Source organism: Neomonachus schauinslandi, chromosome 1 (genome assembly GCF_002201575.2).
Source record: "Neomonachus schauinslandi chromosome 1, ASM220157v2, whole genome shotgun sequence".
NCBI lineage: Eukaryota > Metazoa > Chordata > Mammalia > Carnivora > Phocidae > Neomonachus > Neomonachus schauinslandi.
In genome coordinates, this window is record NC_058403.1 from 139,810,320 (window position 1) to 139,828,602 (window position 18,283).

The 18,283-nt window shown below is 38.9% G+C and overlaps 1 protein-coding gene across 1 annotated transcript; it reads right to left on the reverse strand.

Annotated features, from left to right (window-relative positions):
• Window positions 1-16,999: 16,999 nt before the first annotated feature.
• Window positions 17,000-17,287, reverse strand: LOC110570785 (small ubiquitin-related modifier 2-like). Its single transcript, XM_021678828.1, has 2 exons — window positions 17,134-17,287; window positions 17,000-17,076 (listed from the first exon to the last, which is right to left on the reverse strand). The coding sequence occupies exons 1-2, from the start codon at window positions 17,285-17,287 to the stop codon at window positions 17,000-17,002; spliced, it is 231 nt and encodes a 76-aa protein (XP_021534503.1).
• Window positions 17,288-18,283: the final 996 nt, after the last annotated feature.

Genomic DNA, 18,283 nt, shown 5'->3' on the forward strand with positions numbered 1-18,283 from the left:
TGTACTCTCAGACCCCAGAATCGGGTAAACAAGCTCTCGGACCCTGACCTGTGCTCCTGGGGCTCACGGGCCGGGGAGGGATCTGCTAGACAGTCCCAAGGCCGATCAAAGAGGAGGACTTGGAGGGGACCGTCAGCCCCATTAACATCCCGCCTGGCTGGGCTGCTGGGGGTGGGGATGAAGTTGGGCAGACGCGGGGCAGAAATCGCATGTTGCCAAAGGCCCAAGAAATGACCCGATCTGAGTTACTCCCCAAATTCCTTAAGGCTTAATGGCAACTCTCGAAGAAGCCGAAGCTCTCTAGACTTCTTAGAAGGCGCACTGTGAGGCTCAGCTCTTAGGAGGGTGCTCGGATCCAAGACTGGACAATGTTGACAAGGATAAGCTTCCATGTCTTCAGAAGCTGGTGGAAGATACAACATCAAGTAAGCAATTAAGAAAATCATCCAGCAGGGTAATGCAGTGGTTTCCAATCTTGGCAGAATCACCTGGGGCACTCTTAAAAACCTCAGTGCCCCAGTGGCAGCCCAGGAACAATTAAATCAGGATCTCTGAGAGTGAGACGCAGGCATCAGTATTACTAGAAGTTGTCTAAATGATTTCAATATGTAACAAAGTTGGAGAACCACTGGGCTTTTGGGCTCGGGGTCGATGGAGGTCTTTCTGAAGAACTGACATTTGAGCTCAGAAGGGAAGGGAGAGAAGAGTGTGAGGGAACACTGTGCCGGGGTCTTGTGCTTGCTGGTGCTTTGGGATTGGCAGTGGAGGAGGGAGAAAAGGCATTTTAAGAGCAGAAGGAAGCAAGTGAGAGCTGAGCATCTGGTCACAGTGCTCTACATCCCTGGGAAGTCTTTCAATTGCCCAGTTCCTAGGGAAGCTTTAAAGATCACTGGAAAATACCTAGTTTAAAATGATTTATTTTAAAACATAGAAGTCAAATAAAGCATGGAAATATTTTTTTAAATACAACAATGCCAAAGGGCTTCTTCATGAGGAATTTCATGACATTTCATGGAATCTAAGATGCCATCCATTAACATACTCCGTTATTTTATTTGTCACTAAGAAAGAAAAGGCCAGCTCCAAAAATTTTTATTTTGTGCTTATTGAAAGAACTGCTTTTTTAGACAAAGTGTTATTTTTCATATTTCACTCATAAAAGAAAAATAAAAGCCAGAAGCCCAGGCAGGGACAGCTATGTCACAACTGTCACCTGACCAACAGTGATTGTAAGACTTCATTGGTTGTAGAATGCTTCTGGATTTCCAGAAATTAAAAGGTGCATCCTAGAATTTATGCAAACCAGTGTCATCTAATGAGCTCACTGCTCGATGCTTTGCATCTTTTAGCTCATTTAGTCCTCACGACAACTATATGAAGTAGGAACCATTTTTATTAAAAACACTTTACAGATGAGAAAACGGAGGCACTGAAGGCTAAGTTACTTCAAATCAGACCACCACCAAGTTGCAGAGATAGGATATAAACCCACTGTGGTCCTAATCTCACTCTAAGCTGAGAAAATTGTCTCTGTTGAGTCAACTGAAGCTCAAAAGGGTTAGAAGAAGGGGAATAGAGGTGAGGGGGAAAGAAAGGACTTCAGGGTTCAATTAAGTGGTAGAATGGGGTCTTTATTTCAATTGGACTTCAGTTTTATGACTGTTTAGGGGTAGAAAAGGATCATGTGGCAAAACAACCTTATACAGCCAAGATCATTCATGTCATCCATTAAAAAAACTTATAAGGAGGGGCGCCTGGGTGGCTCAGATGGTTAAGCGTCTGCCTTCGGCTCAGGTCATGGTCCCAGGGTCCTGGGATCGAGTTCCGCATCCGGCTCCCTGCTCAGCAGGGAGCCTGCTTCTCCCTCTGCCTCTCTCTCTGTCTCTTATGAATAAATAAATAAAATCTTTTAAAAATAATAAAAAATAAAAAAACATAAGGAAATGATAATCTGCACATTTCAGGCCATATTTAAAAAAATAAACTTCAAAAATTCAAATGTAGTACATACTGAAAAGTACACATACCCTAAATACATAGCTCAATAATTTTTCCCAAATTGAATGCACTTGTATAACCAGCATCTATGTTAAGAAATCCAGTATTGCTTGAACTCCAGAAGGCCCCATGCCCTCTTCTGTTCACTGCCTGCTAAGAGGCGGCTGCCATTTTTACTTCTATCACCATCAGTTAGATTTCTCATTTTTTGAATTCTATATAAATGGATTCTTACAGTGCATTCTTTGTGTCTGGCTTCTGTCATTCAACTTGTTCGGGATATTTGCTCATGTTGATGCGAGTAATTGCATTTGTGCATTCTTCTTGCTGTGTATTATTCCATGATGTGAATATATAATTTATTCATTCTGCCGGAGACATTTGGGTTGTTTCCAGTGTGACTTATTATGGAGAGTGCTGGTATGAACATTCTTGGGCATGTCCTTTGGTGAACATATGTAGTGCATTTCTGTCAGGCCTCTGGGATTGCTGGGTGATACAGGTCAGACCATATATTTTTATTTATTTATTTATTTTTAAATATTTTTACTTAAATTCAGTTTAGTTAACATATAGTGTATTATTAGTTTCAAGGGTAAAATTTAGTGATTCATCAGTTTCATATAACACTCAGTGCTCATTACATCAAGTGCCCTCCTTAATGCCCATCACCCAATTACCCCATCCCCCCACCCACCAGACCATATATTTTTCAACAAGGTGTGTAACATTTTAAAGTCTTGGGCTATTTAAGCATGGCACTTTTACTCTTAGGACTGAATTGTAACAACGCTAGGGAGTATTAAGGAAGGGATATCAAATTAAAGAAAGGAGAAGATAAATAGGAGGCAAGAAGATAGATGCAAATAATGCTTTAGCATACATTTATTGTTTTGTGATCTAACATCCAAGCACTAAATGTTTATGAATGCTTACATTTTTTCTATGAATCTTTGAACATCCATAGATAAGTGTGTTGACAAAGCAGACAGGGATAAGGAAATACTCAGAATGCCAGAGGGAACCCCTTGATATCCTTTCATCTTATATATTTATGACTTTCTAGCAATTGCCTCAGTCAAAAATTTCTAGCATAAAGGTGGAGGCACTGATACCAGTAAATTCTCAAGTCTAGATTTTCCACTGATATTTCATTTTTTTTAATAATCAAGGAAAAACTTTTTTCCCTCTGATGGTATGTTCAGGAAAAAAAAAAGGAATAGTGAGAAAAAAAATAGAAAACCAAAACCCTGAGCACTCATAACCAAACCTCCATGTGATAACCACTCTTGGCATTTTGTGGTTACATATAGGGTCACCAATGGGTGTCTTACCTAGTGTTCATCTTACCCCACTTGTTTTTCCAAAAAGAATTCCTATTTTATTCAGGCATCTATTCCTTCCTCACGTGACTCAGGGAAAAGTGACCCCAGACCCAATATGGGGGAGAGCCTTTTTAGTTTAAGCCAATCAGTACATGTTGTTTCCATGGAAATTGCTAGTGGTCCAGACTGAAGGGGATAACTTAGAGTCAGTGGTTAGGAGAGAGGTTTGTTTTTTCCTTTCACAATCCTACTTCTGTAGAAAAAGGAAGCAAGTAGCCTGATGGCCTCTGACACCATGGTGGGACAGTGAGGGGTATCTCTTTAAGGGAACCCAGTGCTCAAGCAACATATTAAGGGAGAAGCAAAGAATCTGGATCCTTGATGACTTCTTTGAGCTGCTGCTGGCTGAACTTGCCCTACCTTCTGAGATAAAATTAGGTTAATGTGTAGGTTAATTTGAACCACTATCTTAACTTTAACCATTGTGTGCCTTTCCAGATATGCCTGGACATAATATTACACAAATATTATACATATATAATCTGTAAATATACGAACATTGTTCAGTTTTTCCTGTTATAAGCAACACCACAATATCATTGCATGGAAATCTTTACATACATGTCCTGCTATTTCGTTGGAATGAATCCCTTGAATTGGTATTATTAGATCAAATATATTTGTATAAAATTTTGGTACACATTTAACAGAATTTTTTGTACCAACTTACATTCCCAATAAAAATGTTTAAGAGCATCTATTTCTTCTCATTCTCACCAACACCAGCTATCACTTACTCTTCTAGTCTCTGTGATTCTGGTAAGGGAAAATATTACTTTGCATTTCTAAAATGACTAATGAATTTGTGCTTCATATTTAAGTTTAGTAGAGTTCTTTAAATATCATATATATCATACTTTGTGGAGTGTTGCAAATATTTCCCCCTATTTTAGCATTTATCCTTTGATTTAGTTTATGATGACATATTCTGCACAGAAAATATGAATATCTTTCTTGATACATGTTGGGCTTTATGTGAAGCTATAGAAAAACCTGACCTTCTCTAAGATCTCTTCCAGTGTTTTTATATCATATTTTTTTGATATATTTGAAATTAATTTGAGGAAAAGAATGGTAGAAATTTATCTTTATGTTCTAACAAGTAGCTAACCAGTTGTTTAAAAAACCATTTACTGATTACTCTAATCTGAAGTGCTTCTAAAAATATATACCACGTTTCCATCTATACTTGGGTATAATTTTGAACCCTATTAACAGCATTGAATATTTGACTGTTTCTGTTTTAGTGACATGTTATTTTACTTAGCTTTATAATTTTCCCCCAAAGCACCAAAATATACACCAAGTTGTTTTCTTCTTTTTTTTAAGATTGTATTTACTTATTTATTTGAGAGAGAGTGAGAGCAAGGGGAGGGGCAGTAGGAGAGGGAGAGAGAAAATTTCAAGCAGACTCTGCACTGAGCCTGCGCTCAGCCCCAGGAGGGATGCGAAGCCCAAGGAGGCGCTCAATCTCAGGACCCTGAGATCATGACCTGAGCTGAAATCAGGAGTCAGCGCTTAACCCACTGAGCCAGCTGGGGGCCCCTACACTACTTTCTTTTTAAAGCAATTTCTTGGCTATTCTCTTATTGTATTCTTTTAGATGAAACTGAGAATTGGAGTTTTGATCAAGATTGCATTGAATCTAAAAATTTATTTATAAAAAATTGATGTCTTTACAAAATAGATTTCTTTCCAAAATTAATGTATGTCTCTAACTTTTCCTCAAGTTTTTCTCTCAGTATAGCTGTATGCTTTCTTGATAAATTTATCCGTAGTATTTTTGTTGTTGATTATATTGTTATTTCTGCTATAAAGGGGATCTTTTATTACATTTTCCTTTTTTTAAAGATTTTATTTATTTATTTGATAGAGAGAAAGAGAGAGAGCACGAGTGGAGGGGGTCGTGGGGGGGGGGGAACAGAGGGAGAGGGAGAAGCAGGCTTCCTCCTGAGTAGAGAGCATGACAGGGGTCTCCCAGGACCCTGGGATCAGGACCTGAGCCCAAGCAGATGCTTAATCGACTGAGCCGCCCGGTTACCCCTACATTTTCTAATTGGATCTTGTTATAGTAAAGCTATTGATTTAAAGAATAATCTTGTTATTAACTACTTTCTGAATTCCCTTATGACTTTGAGTAGCTTTGCATTTGATTATCTTTTGTTTTTTTACATCATCCACCCAGACATAGTCATTTTCCTCCTCTTTTCCAATAGTTTACTTCTTGAATACTGATCTATCTCTTATGACAAATGTTAAATAATAGTATCACTGAGTTCTTGTATCTAATGGGAATGCTTCTCATGTTAAATCATCCAGTCTGATGCTAAATTTTGAATATATATAACAAATGTAGGAATTTAGAATACATTTGAATATTTTTGTAAATACATTTTGTGTCTGTATTTTGTGGATACATACAAATTAAAGAATTTGCCATCTATTCTTTTTTTTTTTTTTTTTTTTAAGATTTTATTTATTTATTTGAGAGAGAGAATGAGAGAGAGCACATGAGAGGGGGGAGGGTCAGAGGGAGAAGCAGACCCCCCGCTGAGCAAGGAGCCCGACGCGGGACTCGATCCCGGGACTCCAGGATCATGACCTGAGCCGAAGGCAGTCGCTCAACCAACTGAGCCACCCAGGCACCCTTGCCATCTATTCTTAATTTGTCTGAGATAATGTCACATGTTAAAAAATAAAAAAAAAAAATAGCATGTTTATGCCAATGAATTATTTTTAAGGTCAAATATATTAAGGTATACATTATATACAATAAAGATTCACCTTTTTAGTAGTGTGAAGTTTGATAACTTGTGACAAATGTAAACAATTGTGTAATACCATAGTCAAGATAAGGAACATTTACATCACCCTGAAAAATTCCCAAATGCTCCTTTGTCATCACCCCCAGTCCCTGGCAACTCTGGTTTCTATGGAAATTAGTTTACTTTTTCCTATTTAATCTATCATTGTGGTGAATTTTACTAAGAGGCTCCCTAATATGTAATACCCCTGTGTTCCTGGAGTTAACTGGCTATAGTCATATTTTATATCCATAATGCATTGCTAGACTCCTCATGCTAATCAATTATTTGAGAATTTTGCATAAATATTTTTTAAAAATTGCTAACTTTTAAAAAATAAGTTAGAACTTTGTTTTATTCTCTATGGAACGACTTAAATCCCAGTATCAGTTTAATAAGAATTTATCCCTGAAATGAATACAACCTGGAAATGCCCTTTAAAGCTTTTTTATATGTTCTCTTATTCTCATTTATCTATTTAGTTCTTAAATTTTCAAACATTTTAGCAGAGTTATATCAAATAGTATAGCTATATAATATAGCAATCTGTTTTACATAGTAAGATAGTCATGCTTTATGTTTGGTCTTAATTCTGCCATTTTATTTTATGATTTTATTACTTGCTTGCTGCTTTTTTTGTTTTCTTCTTTATCGTGTGTGATGCAGTCTATATCTTTTGTCTTCTTTTCTCCCTCTCCGTACTTCATTAGTATTTCGGGAAAAACCTGCAATTAGTGACTATTTTTATGGCTTTAAACAGTATACTTATGTTTTTTAAATTTTTAATTATTTATTTATTATTGATTGATTGATTTTTGAGGGAGAGAGAGAGAGCATGTGTGCACTGGTAAGAGGGAGGGGAGGGAGAGGGGGCAGAGAGAGAATCTCGAGCAGGCTCCACTCCCAGCACAGAGCCCCATGTGGGGCTTGATCTCACCACCCTGAGATCATGACCTGAGCCGAAACCAAAAGTCTGGTGCTTAACCGACTGGGCCACTCAGGCGCCCCTGTACTTATGCTTTTTTTTTTCCCTTTGCCTAAGAAACAAAACTGCTTTTATAGACTATTGTGAATGAGGACAACCAGGTGGAATGGAAGTATCATGACAGAGTGAGTACTTGTCTGGGATTCTCAGTGCCTAGCCCAGGGCCTCAGCCACAGCGCATGTTTCATACATTGAAATCGGTTGGGTGAATGAATTCATGAAGGCACTGCCTCCTACCTTTGAATTTCTGACGGCAGGCTTTGAGATTTAAGTACCAGTCCATTATATGTACATTATACTTAACTTCTTGTAAGTTTGACATTATGTTGTTTTCCCTTCAAAAAATAAGAACATTTAGGGGCACCTGGGTAGCTCAGTTGGTTAAGCGTCCAACCCTTCATTTCGGCTCAGGTCATGATCACAGGGTCCCTGGTCAGGCTCCCTGCTCAGCAGGGAGTCTGCTTCTTCCTCTCCCTCTGCCCCTCCCCCTGCTCATGCTCTCTCTTTCTCTAAAATAAATAAATAAAATCTTAAAAAAATAAGAAAATTTAACATTTGTTTTATAATTGCAATTGTTGTAATGATTTGCCGTCATTATAATTAAATGATTCTGCCAGTCCTTTTGTGCACTGCCCTCTGCATTTCTAATCTCTTTTGCATGACTGGATTGTGTCATTATACAGATTTTCTCAGGAAAACTTTGCAGGTGCGATTTTCCTATGATCTGATCTTCTTTCCAACCTTCCTCCTCCCTCAACCCTTCCCTTCCTTCTTTCCTTTCTCTCTTTCATTTCATTTTCTAGGACATTTATTTATTTTTTAAAATAATAATAGATTGATATGGTTCAAAATTCAAGAATAAAAAGGAGGTATCTTCTTTCCTTTTCTTCCCCAGATGCTCAGGTGCTCTTCCCAGACACAACCAATATTATCGGTTTCTTACAGATGCCTCTGGAGATATTTTATTCCAATAGAGGAATATTTATAATTTTTTCCCCAGGGGTAGCATATTATAGCACTGTTCTGCATCATGCTTTTTTCCCCCGCCTCTTCACAATGGATGTTGGAAATTACTTTGTATCAACACATAAAGAACTTCATTTCTTTAGCCAGTTGCAAGAGTATTCCCTTACATGAATGCACCACGGTTATTCATCTGTTTCTCCACTGGTGGCCATTTAAGTTTTTCCAGTGATATGCTATATAAATAATACTATAATAAGTGACCTTTTGTATTGCCAAATCCTTTCTTATCCAGCACTGACTGAATCAGAATTTCCAGTTGTGCCTTTTATGAGAGCCTCTTGGGTGAATTTGCTCTGTGATGAACCATAACTCAGGCAGTCATTCCTTAGACCCTCTGAAACCTTCATTTGGCTCAGTTGTTAGGCGTCTGCCTTCAGCTCGGGTCATGATCCCAGGGTCCTGGGATCTAGCCCCGCCTCAGGCTCCCTGCTCAGCGGGAAGCCTGCTTCTCTTCTCTCTCCCTCTGTCTGCTGCTCCCCCTGCTTGTGCTCGCTCTCTGTCAAATAAATAAATAAAATCTTTAAAAAAAAAAATGAAACCTTCATTTGTATACCTTAACACTTTTTTAGACTAAGAAGCTACTCCCTGCTGGTCATGTGAAGAGGGCTCCCTTTCAGATGTTCTGAGGTTCCCTTGGCCCAAATGTACTCCTGGGCTTGGTGAGGATGTCCAGAGTTGTAGGCAACATCTTCAGTTTGACTTACAACCTTGCATTGATTCTTGGAGTCCTCTTCTAATGTGTTGCAGATCTTTCTGTCTCTAGATTTTTCTTCTTCTTTTTCTTCCCTTTTTTTTTTTTTTAAGATTCATCCATTTATTTTGAGGGGGGTGAGGGGCAGAGGGAGAGAAAGAATCTTCAAGCAGACTCCCTGCTGAGCATGGAGCCAGATGCAAATGCGGGGCTTGATCTTAAGACCCGGAGATCACGACCTGAGCCGAAATCAAGAGATGGATGCTCTACAGACTGAGCCACCCAGATGCCGCCCCTCTTCTGGATTATTCTTATCACAGGTTACAATAGTAGGTTATTTTCCCCTTTGTTTTAGCATGTCTGGCTTATTCTTTGTGTAGTATGTCTTTTGTTCATTTTGTTCCATTTTGTGGAAGAAGGTGTTCTGTAAGCCTGGGCCACCTTTCTCAGAAGTCTATTTTGTATTTATTGTATTATTGAATTGACTGTTTACAAATGTGATTATTTACTTCACAGTTTTCCAGTAATTTGTTATTACAATAGTGATAGTAAAAATTAAACAGATTTACACCTGACTTTTCTAATGCCTGGGGTTTTTAGTTCAGTTTGCTTCACCCAGACAGACTATCGTTTTTGGGGGGTGTTCTTAGACTTGTCCTGAAACCAAACCCAATGCCTATAAGAGCCAGGCAGATAAAGTGAATGAGGAAAGCAGTGTTATTACCATTTTCTTGTCTCTTAATATGTTACTGTATTTTGCATTGAGATCAATGATATTGCTTCAATTTTTAAAGAACTCTTGTTGAAATCTTTTCTTTTCTTTAATCATTTCCCGCCAATCTTTTGTATTTCTGGTTAAAGCTCTTAGTATGCTTTGTTTCATAATGGTGTCGTCCATTTCTTTGACACAGACATACTTTATTTGCATATTCTACATTCAGGAATAGGCTTTATTTTCTGAGCCTATTGTATATTTTCCACTTTTGATAGAGACAGAAGGCTAAGTGATATTTGATTAATTTCTTAACATAACTTAAGAAAACACAGCTCAGGGACACCTGGGTGGCTCCGTCATTAAGCGTCTGCCTTTGGCTCAGGTCATGATCCCGGGATGCTGGGGTTGAGCCCCACATCAGGCTCCTTGCTCTGCAGGGGTCTGCTTCTCCCTCTCCCTCTGCCTGCCATTCCCCCTGCTTGTGCGCGCACTCTCTCTCTCTCTCTCATAAATAAATAAAATAAAATAAAATAAAATAAAGAAAACACAGCTCAGGTAAGATGGTGACAATATCTGATGTTTACTGGGTGTGCTTGCAATGTGGGTGGGGGGCACTGTTCTGAGTATTTCATGTATAGAATCACTTAATTCTCATCACAAAGTTGGATAACAGTTATTATCCCACTTAACAAATAAGGAACCGAGGTACAGAAAGATCAGGCGACTTCCCCAAGATGAGCACTGGTCAAAAATGATGGAATCTAGATTCAAACCCAGGCAGTCTGGTCCAGAGTCCATGGCCTTAGCCACCGTGCTTGACTGCTGTCTGCAACCCAACCATCACAAGTGCAGCTGACATTAGAGATTGCAGGAAGAATTGGAGGTGGGGTGTCTGTGACACATTACCCCCGCCCCCCATCCAAAGGGGCAATCACGATGCCGCGGTCCACTGCCACCTGGTGAGAATTGGAGAACACCTTTGTCAGTTCTACTGATTTTCATTCAAGAAAAGTCAGAATTTAAATATTTATGCAAATTTTCTGGATTTTAAAATATTCAAAAACATTTAAATATCTTAAAATCCAGAAAAATGTTGCCTAGAGCCAAGAAAGCATATCTGTGGGCTGAATGTGGACTATAGGATATCTGATTGAACACCTGGTATAGACCATCTCTTCTGGACCCAAATGTACTTCCTAGATGGCTCATTATGAGCAAAAAGCAGTAAGAGAGATAAGGTGGAGAAAGGGAGAAAGTTTGTTGTTGGGGCGCCTGGGTGGCTCAGTCGGTTGAGTGTCTGCCTTCGCTCAGGTCATGATCCCGGGGTCCTGGGATCGAGTTCTGCATTGGGCTCCCTGCTTGGTGGAGAGCCTGCTTCTCTCTCTCTCCCTCTGCTATTCCCCCTGCTTGTGTGCTCTCTCTCTCTCACTCTCTCTCTCTGTCAAATAAAGAAAGAAAAATCTTTAAAAAAAAAAGTTTGTTTATGTACCTTCCTTTTTTTTTTTCTCTTTTCTCCCTCCTTTGTCCCTGTCTTCCTCCTTCAGTGGGATTATAAAGCAACTGTTAGCAACTGTTTAATCCAACTACAGTTGGATTAAATGAGCTTCCAGAACGGAGAGAAAAACTTCAGCAGAGTACCAAATAAGTCAAGGGATCTTAACTACTGACTCCAGGTATGTGATTTATCTTGGACAACATAATGCCTTTTCTAGGATTACAGCATTTCTTCAGTGCCAGGTACCCTCATTTAACACAAATTTATGAAGGACTGAGTAAGTGCCAGGCTCTGTACTAGCCTTGAGGATGCCAGGATTAATGTTAGATATGTCTTTGAGGATTGTTAAATCTATTAATTCTTTAACATCGTTACTATTATTATTGTGTGAACTTACAAAGGTTACTGGTAACACAAAACGAACCAAACAAGGGCAACAACAGAAAAAAGACAATTTAATATGAAAGAAAAAATTCTATTTTTAAGATGCTATCTAGAAAGAGTGAATGTCTGAATTAAATGAAAGAATGATTACTTATAGGTTGATTGTTACTTATTGATTTTTGCATGCCTACTTCTTTGAAGATCTAGTCTTACTATTGCTGATTGCAGTGCTTACACTTGTGATTCCCAAGAAAAGGGCTGGGTGTCACCTCAATCTCTTTAGTTGTGCTTGTGAAGACAGGAAGCAACATGGTTGCCAGTATCTTATCTTTGTGGAGGGAGGACCATAGTATACTTTCAATTAACTTCCTGTATTTAGGAGTTCAAAGTATACACATTAATAGCAAGGGAACTGCAGCAACTGGATGTGGAGAAGAGGAGAGTTAAGTATCCCAGATTGATGAAAAGGGTGCGAGTCTCCTCAAATTTCCCCGTTCAGAACATGAGGAAAGTGGCCAATTTTCTGTTGAAAATTCTCAGATGTTGTGTGACAGAGTGTGACAGCTTGGGGTGTGAAGCCATTTCTTCATTAAGAATAGCTATTGAACCTCTACTTCTCTCTCTCTCTGAAAAGATTTGATGGCACAGGGCATAGAGAACCACAGAGTAAAGACCTGGTTTTCATTCTTAGGTTCACAATATACAATGAGCAAAATGCAGCAATTAGATGACTGAAGCTTAAGCTGATATTTACTCTTAAAGCTACGGGGCAGGACATTTCAAGAATTTGAAGAAATTTTATAAAAACATTTTTCAAAAAAGAAACCTCAAATTTCCTTTTAGCCTCCAAAATGGTTGAAATTGCAAGATCATATTAATGACCATTGCCGAAAAAATTATAGATCAGCAATATAAATTTGAATGTTTAAAACTGTAACCACTTTGGAATTTACAGAAGCTAAGCAGTCACTCTTTTCTAACAATATTGGGACTAAAGGAGGAATTAAGAATAGAAGTAATGTATATTTAAAAGAGCAATGAAAGCATATGAGTAGCACATGCCCACAATAATAATATGCAGCCCAAACTACAGCTGTTCCAGGTCCTGTACATTTCCATATGCATTTTAGAATTAACTTGACAAATATCTATAAAGCTGCGGCTTTACATGAGTTTATAAAAACAAAATGATAAACACTTAAATTACTATTTTAGAAAAAGAAAAACCATGTATTCAAACGTATCTTCATTTACCTTTGTTAATTTCTTCCTTTTATTGTTGCTTTTGCTATGAAAAAAAGCCCGCTGGGATTCTCATTGGGATTACATCAAATCTAATTCATATCTTAACAATATGGAAGAAAAAGGCAGAGTCTTCCCCAGAAGGCCCGGGCTTCTCCTCTAGTCTCAGACCTGAATTAGGTATCCTGTCCTGCTCGTCACTGAACCTGTGTCTGTGCCTGGAAAGATGGGGACCACTCCTGGATCTGGATATGGCACACCACAGCCTCACAATTGTAGGGCCGTAAGGAATAGGAAAGGGTAAAATGAATACTTGGGTGATAACAAACACTAAGTCACTGCATAAGACATTAATCTAACAATGGAGCTGCTGAGGAAGAGTGCCAGGGGTTTCCTAATTGTCTGTTCATCCAGCCACTCAGCTATCCACGCAGCCATCCATCCGCTCAAGAAATTTACTGGACACTTAGTGGGTAACATTCACTATTTTAAGTACTGGGTTTATGGGAATGAAGAAGACACACAAGATCTTTCCTTTCAAGGAATTTTTATTATAAAAGAAGATACAGAAGACAAAATCGAAAACAAGTAGGTAAGACAATTGCAGCTCCTGATATGAGTGAGGGAGAAAGTAAAGCAGGTTGGTGTGAAAAGCTGAGAGGAGAGCTGCTCTGGACAGGGAGCTCAGGAAGCACCCCCCCCCTCAGGAGTTCCTGTCAGTGAGCCCCAAATTATGGGCTGCCGCCTGAATCAGAAGGAAGTGCTTTCTCAGCATGGGGACAGCACATACAGCAGCCTCCGTGTGACAACCAGTTTATGGTATTCTTGAACCTGAAAGGAGATAGTTCTGGAGACTGTGGCTCGACAGTGACATGAGAGGAGACGAGAAAGGTGGTCAGGGGCCAAATCATCCAGGGGCTTGTGGTCCCCAAAGAAGCATTTTTACATTTTGGTCTAAATGCTATAAGAAGCATTATAAGCAGCAGAAGATTATAAGCAGGATTTATATTTTTAAGGTATCCCTCTGGCTGTCATACAGAAAGGGAATTCAGAGTTTGTGAACTGGTCCAAGCAAGTGATGGTGGTGGCTTGAGCTCCAGGTGTTGCAATAAACATGGAGACCACTAGTTTCAAGAGATGCTTTGGATTAGACACTGCTGGGCTTGTTGATTAGGTGGATGACATATATTTGGGTTTGGGGTGGGATGGTGACCACAGATGAAACTTGAACTGGGTTCTGTGCAAAATTCTGATGAAATCTGCAGAAATTTCAGGATATAAGAATATACGATGAGACAGCCATCACAAATGAGTATAGAGAACAATTACTCCTTAAATTATACTGGCAGTCCAGCTCAGCAATTGTAGGGGGCAGGAAACTTCATCTTATTTTATTTTTTTTAAACATTTTTTTGTTTGTTAAATTTTAAGTTTTATTTATTTAAGTAATCTCTATACCCAATGTGGGGCTCAAACTCATGACCATGAGATCAAGATTTTATTTATCTGACAGAGAGAGAGCACAAGCAAGGGAAGCATCAGGCAGAGGCAGAGGGAGAGGCAGGCTCCTTTCTGAGCAGGGAGCCTGATGCAGGACTCAATCCCAGGACCCTGGGATCATGACCTGAGCTGAAGGCAGACGCTTAACGACTGAGCCACCCACACGTCCCAGGAAATTTCATTTTTAAATCTATACCTTAAATAACATGTCAAAATTAATTCTTGGTGATTTTAGAGTGAGAAGTTTTAAAAATAAATACCGTCATGGGGCGCCTGGGTGGCTCAGTGGGTTAAGCATCTGCCTTTGGCTCGGGTGATGATCCCAGGGTCGTGGGATCAAGCCCCACATTGGGCTGTCTGCTCAGCAGGGAGTCTGCTTCTCCCTCTCCCTCTGTCTGAAACTCCCCCTGCTTGTGCTCTCTCTCTCTCTCAAAAAATATAACTAAAATTAAAAAAAAAAAAGAAATACCCCGAATATCACATTTTTGGAGTATACTTAATTTTCTAATCTTAGAAAAGATGTTTTTATTAAAAACATCTTTAAAGATGTTTTTAAAAGATGTTTTAATTACTGAGGAAAAGAGACAAATTTGACTATAAGAAATAGAAAACTTGTGGGGCACCTGGGTGGCTCAGTCATTAAACATCTGCCTTCAGCTCAGGTCATGGTCCCAGGGTCCTGGGATCGAGCCCACATCGGGCTCCCTGCTCGGCGGGAAGCCTGCTTCTCCCTCTCCCACTCCCCCTGCTTGTGTTTCCTCTCTTGCTGTCTCTCTCTCTGTCAAATAAATAAAATCTTAAAAAAAAAAAAGAAATCAAAAACTTGTATAATCCAAAAAGCATCAAACCAAAATGAAATACAAGGGTGGAGTAAGGACTACTCATAGCAAATATCATATGTCAAATAAGGGAATAATATGATAAGTGATAACGAACAAAATTGTTCATAAAAGAAGACTGCATCTGTAAAACAAAGATGTAAATTACTAGTAATTCAAACAATTCGAAACAACAAAAGCAAACCCACGAGTCCCCCTTTTTGCCTAAGGAATATTTTTAAAACAATAAAATCTAATACTGCTGAATGTATCAACTGTGGTGATGTAAATGGATTTAATCCTTTGGGAACCAAATTTACCCATAGGAATCAAAGACTACAAAAATGTTGGTGTCTTTGACCACAACCTGAGATTTGCCTCAGGTTCTTCTGGCCTGTTCTCTTCCACACCTCTCCAGCCAATCCAATGGAAATATCTGTGAATTTGAAATTCTCTGCATTTCTGACTTCATCATTTAAAATTGAATATCCATGGGGCCTCCTTGGTGGCACAGTCCGTTAAGCATTCAACTCTTAGTTTCAGCTCTGGTCCTGATCTTGGCGTGGTGAGATCAAGCCCCACGTGGGGCTCTGCACTTAGGGCAGAGTCTGCTTAGGATTCTCTCCCTCTCCCTCTGCCCATCCCCTCTCCCCCCTCCTCCCCCTGCGTGCATGTTCATGCTCTCTCCCTCTCTCTCAAATAAATGAATCTTAAAATAAATAAATAAATAAAAGTGAATATCTATGCAAAATGTATGTAAAATCAGGAGAGGAATACCTAACTTTGAGAGAGGTTGTTATTTCAGTCTGATAGGTTAAGAAATGGTATGTTGCCTTGATTTGCATTTTAAAAATTAAGGAATGAAGTTAAGTAATTTTTCATGTTCATTACCTTTTGCATTTCTTTTTCAAAATCAACTGTTCATTTAAATTGGATATTTAAAATGGATAAAACCTTATTGTTAGTTACTACCAACTTGATTATTGAACATTAATCTTTTGTAATACATATTTTAATGCATCTATTTTGCTTAAAATGAGCCTTCTTAACTGTTACTACAGATAGTTTCTTAAATTGATAGCTGGGACAAGTCAATTACTTGCAAGAGACATCTTCAGCATTCAGGAGTTGCTAAATTCTGATTGGTTGAATTTGCATATGATTTGACTGGTCCTCACATCTGCCAGTGACACACACAAGGGCAGGCTGGAGGGTTGTGGTTTTTTTCTTTACATAGAATGTAATAAGCTTTATTTGTTCTCACTATATAGCTGAAGATCTCCAGTTTAGTAGGTTTTGCAGATGAGATGCTCTAATGTTGCACAAAGTATGGCTGAAAACACACATATTTATTTTTATTTATTTATTTTTTAAAACAAGAAGTTTATTTAAAAAACAAGATGCTTGACTTGAAGGAAAAACTATCTAGGATTCATTTCTTTTAGAGTAATTTATCCCCACTTAAAAACAGATTGCCCTACATGTAACAGCTCCATACAAAAAAGTTATAAAATTGTCCTTGGTTTTACAATGATAAATGAAAAACATTAAAATTCGCCAATCGAACAAGGTATGCAAGGATTTTTATGTTGTTCTTTTTTTGTTAAACAGTGAGAGCAAAATAACTTACTGGAATATAAAGATAAGAGCTGACTGAGCGTGCCACTAATGGAGAGGGGGATATTTTCACAGAAGCAGTATTTCCCCCATCCCATCTCCATTTGATGTCGATCAAAACATACCATTGGCCATTTAGTTTAAAAAATGCAATATGTTTGTGCACATACACAGTTACTTTATGTACAATAAAGGAATGGGGAAGGGGAAAATGAAAGAATAGAGAAAACTATACTGTAGTACTCAGGATGTGGTGGAACCAAATTGCGGCTTTTTAATTGAGAATGTCTTCTTGGTCTGGAGGAATAGAGTTCTGGAGTAAAGTAGCAGGTTCCCTTTTTAGTAGACACCTCCTGTCTGCTGCTGGAACACATCAATTGTATCCTCAGCCTCCATTTCCAACTGTGCAGGTGTGTCTGTTTCATTGATTGGCTGCCCATCAAATCGGAATCTGATCTGCCTCCTTGACAAACCCTGTCGTTCACAATAGGCTTTCATTAGTTTACTAAGTGGTGTATGCTTCTTAATCTTAAACTGTACCACAGAACCATCCTGCCCCGCCACCTTCAAATTAATATGATAGTTGTTCTCAGTCTTGACTCCTTCCTTAGGCTTTTCGTCGGCCATGGTGAGTGCCGGAGTCTCCTCAGCTGCTGCTTCACATAAAACGTACCAGGTCCGCACCGAACAAGCACACAAGCAGCAGCAGGAGCAGCAGAAACAACACACATATTTATATTGTAGAATTCTCCAAATCCTCACTGGTGTGAATAAAGCAGGAGTTGATTATTTTCTAGTGTTTCGTGCTTCACATTCCCTAGTTTGCCTGAGAGGTTGTGGGCTTGAGGTCTTATAGCACTTGGTTTATCTATTAACCAAGATGCTTTTGACCAAGACAACAACCCAAGGTCCAGCTGCAAGAACCAAGCCTCGTTGCTTCCTTAAATGTCAGAGAACAAGCTAAGAAAGGAAAGTATAACAGGTAAAGGTCAAAGTGGGAATGAGGCAAGACCATCTGGGTCTACTTCTTTGACCACTTGAGTTGCCTTGTGTTTTTGTTCCTGGATGTTGGCCAAATATCTGAAGAGTGAATTGGCTTAGCTCTGGGTAAAGCAAGAGTTGGGGCAGACACTGTGCCACTTGGTTTCACAGGAATATACATGATATATCTTTTTAAGGTTTGCAAATGGTGCTAGGAATCCTGTTTTGAGAGGTGTTCTCGCAGGAGAGTGGCACAGGATGTGTGGCCAAAGGCAGTCAGGAAACCTAAGTAGGAGACCAGAATGCAATGAAAAGAGGAACTCTCCATGCACCATCATTTACTGGCTGGATGACTCGGCAAGTTTTTAAATTTTTCTGTGCTTCAGTTTCCTAGAGATGGTAATTCCTACTTCATAGGTTTGTTGTGAAGATTCAATGAGTTCATTCATGAAAAGTGTTTTTAAAAGTATCTGGTACTAGTAAGTGGTCAATAAGTATTAGCATCATCAGGATCATTGTCTTTAAGAGGGTCACCCAAGTCCATCTATGACAAATCTCTTTCCATCAGTTGAAGTCTTTGAAGGTGGATGTTAGAGATTGTTGGGCTAAAAAGTCTCATTCTTTCCCAAGGATTGAATGTGA

Coding starts and splice junctions, on each gene's coding strand:
- LOC110570785 (XM_021678828.1), bottom strand. CDS start 17,287: ATGGCCGACGAAAAGCCTAAGGAAGGAGTCAAGACTGAGAACAACTAT. Junction 17,077..17,133: donor AGCCTATTGTGAACGACAGG/GTTTGTCAAGGA, acceptor TCAATGAAACAG/ACACACCTGCACAGTTGGAA.